Raw genomic sequence first — 10,110 nt, forward strand, 5'->3', positions numbered from 1 at the left:
CCAGCATGTGGTTCGTTTACATGGCATTCCGGAGAACATCGTTTCTGACAGAGGTTCCCAGTTTGTTTCGAGGTTTTGGCGAGCCTTTTGTGCTAGGATGGGCATTGATTTGTCTTTTTCCTCGGCTTTCCATCCTCAGACAAATGGCCAAACCGAACGAACCAATCAGACCTTCGAAACATATCTGAGATGTTTTGTTTCTGCTGATCAGGATGATTGGGTGTCCTTTTTGCCTTTGGCTGAGTTCGCCCTTAATGATCGGGCCAGCTCGGCTACTTTGGTTTCACCGTTTTTCTGCAATTCTGGTTTCCATCCTCGTTTCTCTTCAGGGCAGGTTGAGTTTTCGGACTGTCTTGGTGTGGATACTGTGGTGGATAGGTTGCAGCAGATTTGGACTCATGTAGTGGACAATTTGACATTGTCCCAGGAGAAGGCTCAACGTTTCGCTAACCGTAGGCGCTGTGTGGGTCCCCGACTTCGTATTGGGGATTTGGTTTGGTTGTCATCTCGTTATATTCCTATGAAGGTTTCCTCTCCTTAGTTTAAGCCTCGTTTCATTGGTCCGTATAGGATTTCTGAGGTTCTTAATCCTGTGTCTTTTCGTTTGACCCTTCCAGCTTCTTTTTCCATCCATAATGTATTCCATAGGTCATTGTTGCGGAGATACGTGGCACCTGTGGTTCCATCCGTTGATCCTCCTGCCCCGGTTTTGGTTGAGGGGTAGTTGGAGAAGATTTTGGATTCTCGTATTTCGAGACGGAAACTCCAGTACCTGGTTAAGTGGAAGGGTTATGGTCAGGAAGATAATTCCTGGGTCTTTGCCTCTGATGTTCATGCTGCCGATCTGGTTCGTGCCTTTCATTCGGCTCATCCTGGTCGGCCTGGGGGCTCTGGTGAGGGTTCGGTGACCCCTCCTCAAGGGGGGGGGTACTGTTGTGAATTCTGTGGTCAAGCTCCCTCCTGTGGTCATGAGTGGTACTTCGGCTGGTTCTGTCTATGAGCTTCCTCTGGTGGATGTGAGTGGGGCTGCGGCTTCTGAGTTTCCTTCCTCAGGTGACGAGGTTAAGTCGTTAGGTGCTGCTCTATTTAACTCCACCTAGTTCTTTGTTCCTGGCCTCCAGTCAATGTTCCAGTATTGGTCTTGCTCTCTCCTGGATCGTTCTTGTGACCTGTCTTCCCTGCATAAGCTAAGTTCTGCTTGTGTTATTTTTGTTTTGCTATTTTTTCTGTCCAGCTTGCTATATTGGTTTGTCTTGCTTGCTGGAAGCTCTGGGACGCAGAGGGAGCACCTCCGTACCGTTAGTCGGTGCGGAGGGTCTTTTTGCGCCCTCTGCGTGGTTGTTTGTAGGTTTTTGTGCTGACCGCAAAGCTATCTTTCCTATCCTCGGTCTATTCAGTAAGTCGGGCCTCACTTTGCTAAAATCTATTTCATCTCTGTGTTTGTATTTTCATCTTTACTCACAGTCATTATATGTGGGGGGCTGCCTTTTCCTTTGGGGAATTTCTCTGAGGCAAGGTAGGCTTATTTTTCTATCTTCAGGGCTAGCTAGTTTCTCAGGCTGTGCCCGAGGTGCCTAGGTCTGGTCAGGAGCGCTCCACGGCTACCTCTAGTGTGGTGTGATAGGATTGCGGTCCTCAGAGTTCCCACGTCTCAGAGCTCGTCCTATGTTATTAGTAACTATCACGTCATTTTCAGTGCTCTTAACCACCAGGTCCATTGTGGTTCTAAATCACCAGATTATAACAGAAAATAAAGCCTATCTTGCCTCAGAGAAATTCCCCAAAGGAAAAGGCAGCCCCCCACATATATTGACTGTGAGTAAAGATGAAAGTCACAAACGCAGAAATGAAACAGGTTTCAGCAAAGGGAGGCCAGACTTACTAAATAGACAGAGGATAGGAAAGGTAGCTTTGCGATCAGCACAAAAAACTACAAAAGACCACGCAGAGTGTGCAAAAAAGACCTCCGCACCGACTAACGGTGCGGAGATGCCACTCTGCATCCCAGAGCTTCCAGCTAGCAAGACAAAATCATGATATCCAGCTGGACAAGAAAACAATGAACGAATTAGATAATATCAGGAAGTTAGCTTCTGCTGGAGTAGACAGGTCACCAGAAAGATCCAAGAGCGAACTGAACCAGTGCAGAAACATTGACAGCTGGCATGGAGTAACGATCTAAGTGGAGTTAAATAGAGCAGCCAACCAAAGGATAAACCACGTCACCTGTGTAAGAAACCTCAGAAGCAGCAGCTCCACTCACAGCCACCAGAGGGAGCCCACGGACAGAACTCACCGAAGTACCATTCACGACCACAGGAGGGAGCTCGACAACAGAATTCACAACAGAGGGCATCCGATCACTAAATACCAATCACTAAATATGGTACGTGAATGCCTGGGAAGGCGTTCGATCACTAAATACGGTAAGTGAGTACCAGGGAGGGCGTCCAATCACTAAATACGGTATAGAAATGCCGTGGAGGGCGGCTGATCACTGGAGACGGTATGGGAATGCCAGGGAGGGCATCCTCTCATTGAAATGGTAGGTGAATGCCGGGGAGGGTGCCCGGTTACTAGAGGCAGTAGGTGAATGCTGGGGAGGGCGCCCGGTTACTAGAGGCAGTAGGTGAATGCCGGGGAGGGTGCCCGGTTACTATAGGCAGTAGGTGAATGCCGGGGAGGGTGCCCGGTTACTAAAGGCAGTAGGTGAATGCCGGGGAGGGTGCCCGGTTACTAGAGGCAGTAGGTGAATGCTGGGGAGGGTGTCCGGTTACTAGAGGCAGTAGGTGAATGCCGGGGAGTGTGCCCGGTTACTAGAGGCAGTAGGTGAATGCCGGGGAGGGTGCCCGGTTACTAGAGGCAGTAGGTGAATGCCGGGAAGGGTGCCCGCTTACTAGAGGCAGTAGGTGAATGCTGGGGAGGGTGCCCGGTTACTAGAGGCAGTACATGAATTCCGAGGAGGGCGTCCGATCACTTGAGACGGTATGTGAGGCATCACACCATCACTAGTGAATGTGGACTCTGTTCTTTCACACTCAGTAGTAAGATCTGTTTAATAATGACACACACATCGTACACTGGAGACCCCTAACATGCCTCTCATCCCACAGGGTCTCTGGTTGGTGTGGGTGATGTGATCTCTCAGCAACTGGTGGAGAGGAGAGGTCTCCAAGGTCACAGCGTGGAGAGGTCCATGAAGATGATGGGAATAGGATTCTGCTTTGTGGTAACACTTGTGTATTAATGATGTCCATCCCTATTCCTCGTTAACTGTTTAACTGCTAAACTGCTCTGTGAAGCTTGTGGTAGATGTGGTACAGATGTGCGATGTAGAAATGAAGGATGACATAGTGGTGCTGGTACAGATATGCGATATAGAGCTGGAGGAGGACATGGTGGTGCTGGTACAGATTTGTGGTGTAGTGATGGAGGAGGACATGGTGGTGCTGGTACAAGTGTGTGATGTAGAGATGGAGGAGGACATGGTGATGCTGGTACAAGTGTGTGATGTAGAGATGGAGGAAGGAGGACATGGTGGTGCTGGTACAAGCGTGTGATGTAGAGATGGAGGAGGATATAGTGATGCTGGTACAGATGTGCAGTGTAGTGATGGAGGAGGACATGGTGGTGCTGGTACAAGTGTGTGGTGTAAAGATGGAGGAGGACATAGGGGTGCTGGTACAGATGTGTATTGTAGAGATGGAGGAGGACATAGTGGTGCTGGTACAGATGTGTGTTGTAGAGATGGAGGAGGACATAGTGGTGCTGGTACAGATGTGTGATGTAGAGATAGAGGAGGACATAGTGGTGCTGGTACAGATGTGTGGTGTAGAGATGGAGGAGGACATAGAGGTGTTAGTACTGATTTGCAGTATGGAGATGGAGGAGGACATAGTGGTGTTGGTACCAGATTTGCAGTGTGGAGATGGAGGAGGACATAGTGAAGCTGGTACAGATGTGTGGTGTAGAGGTGGAGGAGGTAGTGGTGGTGCTGGTACGGATGTGCAGTGTAAGGATGAAGGACATGGTGATGACGGTACAGGTGTTTACGGTAGAGATGGACGTGGCAGTGCCAATACAGATTGTGGATGTAGATATAGGTTTTCCAGATAAACATGGCAGGTATTTCCTGAGTTCAGATTCGGTGCCATTTTACGAGCAGTGACTGTTTATCTACTTATATACATTTCTGAGTTTCTCCTGTCACACAGGGGCCGGTAGTCGGAGGATGGTACAAGGTACTTGATGGAATTATTTACGGGAGCAGTAAGACTGCGGCCATGAAGAAAATGCTGTTGGACCAGGTAAGAACGGCCATAGTAATATCTCTGTTGCATTCATGCACAAGGTGTCAGGTGCCGTGTGATGGGTTGAGATGACTCGAGATGACTCCTGAGTGAGCATTTATAAGATGTTGGTGCAGTTCTTTGGGATGATCACATTCTGGCTTTAGTTGCACTTGTCTCTGTACATTTTCTCTTCCAGGGTGCCTTTGCTCCTTGCTTTCTCGGATGCTTCCTCACCATTGTTGGCTCATTGAATGGACTCTCTAAAGAGGAAATCTGGGACAAGCTACAGCGGGTACGTCCATGACGAAGGACATATTATTGTGTTCCCTGGGGGGGGCGAAGGGTCTTCTTGTGTTTGACCATCCTTCAGGCCTCATCTGGAAGGTATAATTTGTGTAAATATCGTCTGATGAGAACGTTTTCGATGACGATGGTAAGAGGTCGGGGTGAGTGGAAGATATTAGTTCTTCAAACATCCAGATCAACGGGATGTGACAATGGTGAAGAATTAGCTGCAGATGCTGAAGTAAGTGACACCTGACACTCTGGACCTCTATTTATAAACCTGCCTGTGTAAAGGGAGAGCCGAGAAGACCCCATTGTAAGGCTTCATCTCCGAGGCTCTGTTGTACATGATGTCATGTTGACTTCTCCTCCGGGGCGACAGGATTTGTAATTCTTAATAGAAAAGGCAATGGCATCTCCAAATATCTGTGTTAGAATTGTGTAGGACGAGCTATCTGTCAGGGGTAACCTAGGAGGGGCCGGGTGTGGAGGTGCGTTGCTGGTCACGTTCCTTCTCCAGATACAGATGGCTCCACGTCTCATTACCACCATATGCAGAGCGTGCCTTACCTCCACAATGCTCTCGGGTGGTCGGGGCAGCGGCTCTGTACCTGGCTCCCATCACTCACTGTGTTTTCTTGTGTTGCAGGATTATACAGATGCGCTAATCACCAATTATTATGTAAGTTTGTAGCTTTATTATTCAGGTTCTGGCCCTCATCTGCGGCTCCTTCTATGTTCTGATGTTCTTCCTTCCCTGCAGATATGGCCGGCGGTGCAGATGGCAAATTTTTACTTCGTCCCATTGCATTTCCGGTGAGTGTGTGAAACTCTGAACAGGGGTTATGGAGGGCAGACCCCTGGACTGTGATGCTAGGTGAGTGGGGGAGACCCCAGCTCTGTGACGTTAGGGGAGATTCCTGGACTGTGACGCTGGGGGCAGACCCCTGGACTGTGACGCTGGGGGCAGACCCCTGGACTGTGACGCTGGGGGCAGACCCCTGGACTGTGACGCTGGGGGCAGACCCCTGGACTGTGACGCTGGGGGCAGACTCCTGGACTGTGACGCTGGGGGCACACCCCTGGACTGTGATGCTGGGGGCAGACCCCTGGACTGTGACGCTGGGGGCAGACCCCTGGACTGTGACGCTGGGGCAGACCCCTGGACTGTGATGCTGGGGGCAGACCCCTGGACTGTGATGCTGGGGGCAGACCCCTGGACTGTGACGCTGGGGGCAGACCCCTGGACTGTGACGCTGGGGCAGACCTCTGGACTGTGACGCTGGGGGCAGACCCCTGGACTGTAACTCTGGGGGGGCAGACCCCTGGACTGTGATGCTGGGGGGCAGACCCCTGGACTGTAACTCTGGGGGGGCAGACCCCTGGACTGTGATACTGGAGGGCAGACCCCTGGACTGTGACGCTGAGGGAGATCCCTGGACCGTTAAGCTGGGGGCAGACCCCTGGACTGTGACGCTGAGGGCAGACCCCTGGACTGTGACGCTGGGGGAGATCCCTGGACTGTTAAGCTGGTGGCAGACCCTTGGACTGTGACGCTGGGGGAAGACCCCTGGACTGTTAAGATTGTGGCAGACCCTTGGACTGTGACGCTGAGGGCAGACACCTGGACTGTGATGCTGGGGGAGATCCCTGGACTGTGATGCTGGGGGGCAGACCCCTGGACTGTGACACTAGGGGGCGGACCCTTGGAATGTGACACTGGGGGGCAGCAGCTCAGCTGCACCCGAGAACATGTGGGGGCTGTCACTGTCCTGTACTGTGCACATAGAGCCTAGCAGCCCACCCTCCAGGAAAAGTACTTCAGGAGGATAAAAGTATGTACCCCCCACATCCACCTCTGGGGACTTCTCTGTCCTCTATAGACATTATTTTGGAGTTGCTCCTCGGCAGATATGTCTTCTCCCACTCTTCTGGGAAGGATTTCTACAAGATTTTGGGCAAACAAATAAAGTTGCACTCTGTAGCGCTATAGCATGTAAATATGTAATATATGAATAGCATTACTGCTCCCGATAATAAGAAAAACCTGAGACGCTTAGCACAAAATGTGGCCAATTCCTGCTTCCTGCAGCCCAGCAACCAACAACAAGGCGATCTCCGGTTTGCTGGGAATCTACGTGTCCAGTGTGAATACCTCTCTTAGGCTAAAGTTACATTTAGGGGTAGCTAGGATTCTACTGCAATTGAAACCGCCATCGGCAGGAGGGCAGAGTGCTCGGTCCGAGAGGTAATATACAAAAAACTGACTGGCACTTCCAAATCAAAAAACTGGTGTGTACAGGAGCGACCTAGGAGCAGCCGTCTCTATACATGACAAACAAATAAAGTTGCCCTCCTGCCGGTGGCGGTTTTAATGGCAGCAGGATCCAAACTACCCATAAATTCAGGCTTTAGCCTAAGAGAGGTATTCACACTAGACAAGTAGGTTCCCAGTAAACCGGAGATCGCCTTGTCATTGGTTGCTGGGCTGCAGGAATTGGCCACATTATGTGCCAAGAATCTCCATTTTTTCTTATTACCTGGAGCAGTAATGCTATGCGTATGTTACATATTTACAGAGTGCAGCTTTATTTGTGATGTACAGAGATGGCGCTCTTTGTTCGCACCTGTGCACACCAGTTTTCTGATTTGGAAGTGCCAGAAAGTCTTTTGTTACAAGATTTTGGAGGCGTCAGTGGGAATTTTTCACCCTTCATAGAGAAGAGAATTTGTGAGGTCAGACCCTGATTTTGGAGGCTGGACTCACAATCTTCATGGTGTTGGATGGGGCTGGGGTCCGGATCTGTGCGGCCCCTCATGTTCTCTCCTCCATGTCTGTATGGACCTTGTGCACTGGGCACAGTCATGGGGAACAGAAAAAGGTCTTCTCCAAACTGTTCCCACAAAGCTGAAGCTAGAATTGGCCACAATGTCTTGTGCTGAAGATTTTCCTTCACAGGGGCTGAGGGTCCTAGGTGGCCCCCTGATAGCAGCCCATAGCATTATCCCCCACCACCATCTGTACAGGGGAACAATGCAATTAGGGGGTAACGTCCTCCAGGAATCACCAAACCCAGACACCTCCATCAGCCGCAGATAGAGAAATGCGATGTTTCACTGCCCAGGATACATCACCTCCAGAGTCCAGTGGTGGCGGCCTTACACCACTCCATCCGACACTCGGCATTATGCTTGGTGATGTACAGCCAATGCAGCTACTCGGCCATGAAGCCCCCAGCGGAGGAGCAGGGGGAGCAGTGTTTGTGCTGATACCAGAGGAGGTCTGGACTCTTCAGTTATGGGGTCAGCAGAGCGGTGGTAACTTTTCTGCCCTCTCCTCCTCAGCCGTCAGCCCCCCGCTCTGTAGTGTTAGGGGGTCTCCACTTTGTAACTTGTTACCCAGTGGCTCCTATTACGGGACCGCGCTGGTGTCGATGAGCTCTGCACCACCGGCCGCTCTGTCACATGGTAGTAACGGCAGATGGCATGGGGGCGGGCGGTGGCAGAGGGTGTTGTACATCGGAGGGCAGTTGGGGCTGGATCTTGTTATACTGGGGCTAGAGGTTCATATCATGTACATTGAGGGGCAATTGCCCTCTCTGCAGCCTTGTTTTCATGTAGGGGATAGAGTCCTTCAGATTAGTGTTTGCTTCTCTCGCCTGATGAAGCTTTAGATAGAAAATGTTTAAAATTGTATACGGGAAGTGTCTATATACGACTGGTGACTAGTGATGAGCGAATATACTCGTTACTCGATATTTCCTGAACACGCTCGGGGGTCCTCTGAGTATTTTTTAGTGCTTAGAGATTTCGTTTTCATCGCCGCAGCTGAATGATTTACATCTGTTAGCCAGCATAAATACATGTGGGGGTTGCCTGGTTGCTAGGGAATCCCCACATGTAATCAAGCAGGCTAGTAGCTGTAAATCATTCAGCTGCGGGAAAGAAAACTAAATCTCCGAGCACTAAAAAATACTCGGAGGACACCCGAGCGTGCTGGAGAAATCACAAGTAAAGAGTATATTCGCTCATCACTACTGGTGACTCTTCATGGCTGCACCCCAGGTAGATGACAATGACCGTGAAGCACATGTCTTCAGTCGGCCAGTACTTTAAGTCCTAAAAGTCCGCTATGTGATGTTGTGTTTTCATGTCCAGGCTGGCGGTGGTACAGGTTGTGGCCATCATTTGGAATTCCTACCTGTCCTGGAAGGCGAACCAGGCGTAACCACAGCCATCTACCTCCAGAAATGGCCTCATCTGTGGAATGAAGACGCTGTTCCTCCTCTAGAATGTGAACTGATCTCCTGGACCTCACATATAGACGTCCATCCTTCAATCCAATGATCCTTCATGAAAGACTTTGTCCTAGAAATCCGTCAGTTGTCTTGACTCAGTATTACTATTAGGAATGGATCCGTAAATTGTCTGGATATCAGGACTGGTATCCTCCTTCATTTCATAAGCTTCAGGTCTCCACATTTCTTCTGCACTTTGCTGGAACCCGTCCTTCAGATCCTACTTTCAAGGATCTGTTCTCAGGGATTTGCTAGGAATTTCGTTATTTTTTCTTGGCAATAAATGTCAATTGCTTCTTCAGAGATTAAGTGGACTTGAACTCTATCGCTACCACTAGGATGCAACCATTTTAAATGTCAATATCAAGTCTTTATAGAGCCTTACCACAGGACTTAGGATGAAAAGCCAAAGCAGAAACTCCATTTGCAGATCTGTTTTGGGGTATTTGCCCTGGTTACCCCTTAGAACCAATGTCACAGGCCGAATACCCGCCAAATCAGTTCACCTGCTTTGTACTGATGAGGGGCATACAGCTTGATACATTTGTCTGGTCCAAAGTCATGTGGAAAGGCTGTTAATAGGGTCAATATTGACCTTTCTGATTTATACTTCGAATAGGGGGCACACTAGTCACTGTCTTCTTCTGCTTTAGGGTCTATTTGCTTATTTACATTTCCAGAGGAACATTGTATGGTCTATAAGCCCACCTATGCTGTCTTGGCACTCTCCATAGTGAGATATATTGAAATATTAGCCCTTTAGACACCTTAGCAATAAATTGATACACAAAACTTGAGGGGCTTGGCTTTGTGGGCCAGGGAGTTGGTCAGGAGAGGTAGAAGGGAAAATGGCCTGGAAGCCATGCTGCCTGTCAGGGAGTAGAATAAGGTGACACACAAACTGCACATTCCGACTGGCTAGGAACTGTAGAATAAGTGCCCACATTGTCAGTAAATTGGGAAGATTGAGAACATGGAAAATAAAAGCAGAAGTTTGTAAGTTAAGAAATGTAAAGGAGCGAATATCTTGAGGTCAGAAAGAGAAGGTGTGAGAGCCTGGTGGGGTAGAGTCCGGAGTTGAGGTTGGAGTGGAAGTTTATTGTTCAGGATGCAGATGGTGGAGAGTTGGTGAATGTTTAGAGTAAAGGTACATTAGAGGGTGTTCATATGTGTACAATGGGGAGAGGTGAGAAGGCCCCTGACAGTCTCCACTTTCCCTCCGTTCCCAGACTCCT

At 49.6% G+C, this 10,110-nt stretch overlaps 1 protein-coding gene across 3 annotated transcripts in view; it reads left to right on the forward strand.

The window, feature by feature from the left end:
• The window catches only part of MPV17 (mitochondrial inner membrane protein MPV17), a 42,765-nt gene extending 33,589 nt beyond the window's left edge, over positions 1-9,176 (forward strand). For all 3 annotated transcript variants that reach the window (XM_069728603.1, XM_069728602.1, XM_069728601.1), the window contains 6 exons: positions 3,114-3,229; positions 4,215-4,307; positions 4,489-4,584; positions 5,227-5,259; positions 5,341-5,393; positions 8,736-9,176. In XM_069728603.1, the coding sequence (XP_069584704.1) occupies positions 3,114-3,229; positions 4,215-4,307; positions 4,489-4,584; positions 5,227-5,259; positions 5,341-5,393; positions 8,736-8,805 (461 nt within the window). In that variant the 3' untranslated portion in view covers positions 8,806-9,176. The remainder of the gene's footprint in view (positions 1-3,113; positions 3,230-4,214; positions 4,308-4,488; positions 4,585-5,226; positions 5,260-5,340; positions 5,394-8,735) is intronic.
• Positions 9,177-10,110: the final 934 nt, after the last annotated feature.

The sequence above is a fragment of the Ranitomeya imitator genome, chromosome 5 (assembly GCF_032444005.1).
Source record: "Ranitomeya imitator isolate aRanImi1 chromosome 5, aRanImi1.pri, whole genome shotgun sequence".
NCBI classification, from domain to species: Eukaryota; Metazoa; Chordata; class Amphibia; order Anura; family Dendrobatidae; genus Ranitomeya; species Ranitomeya imitator.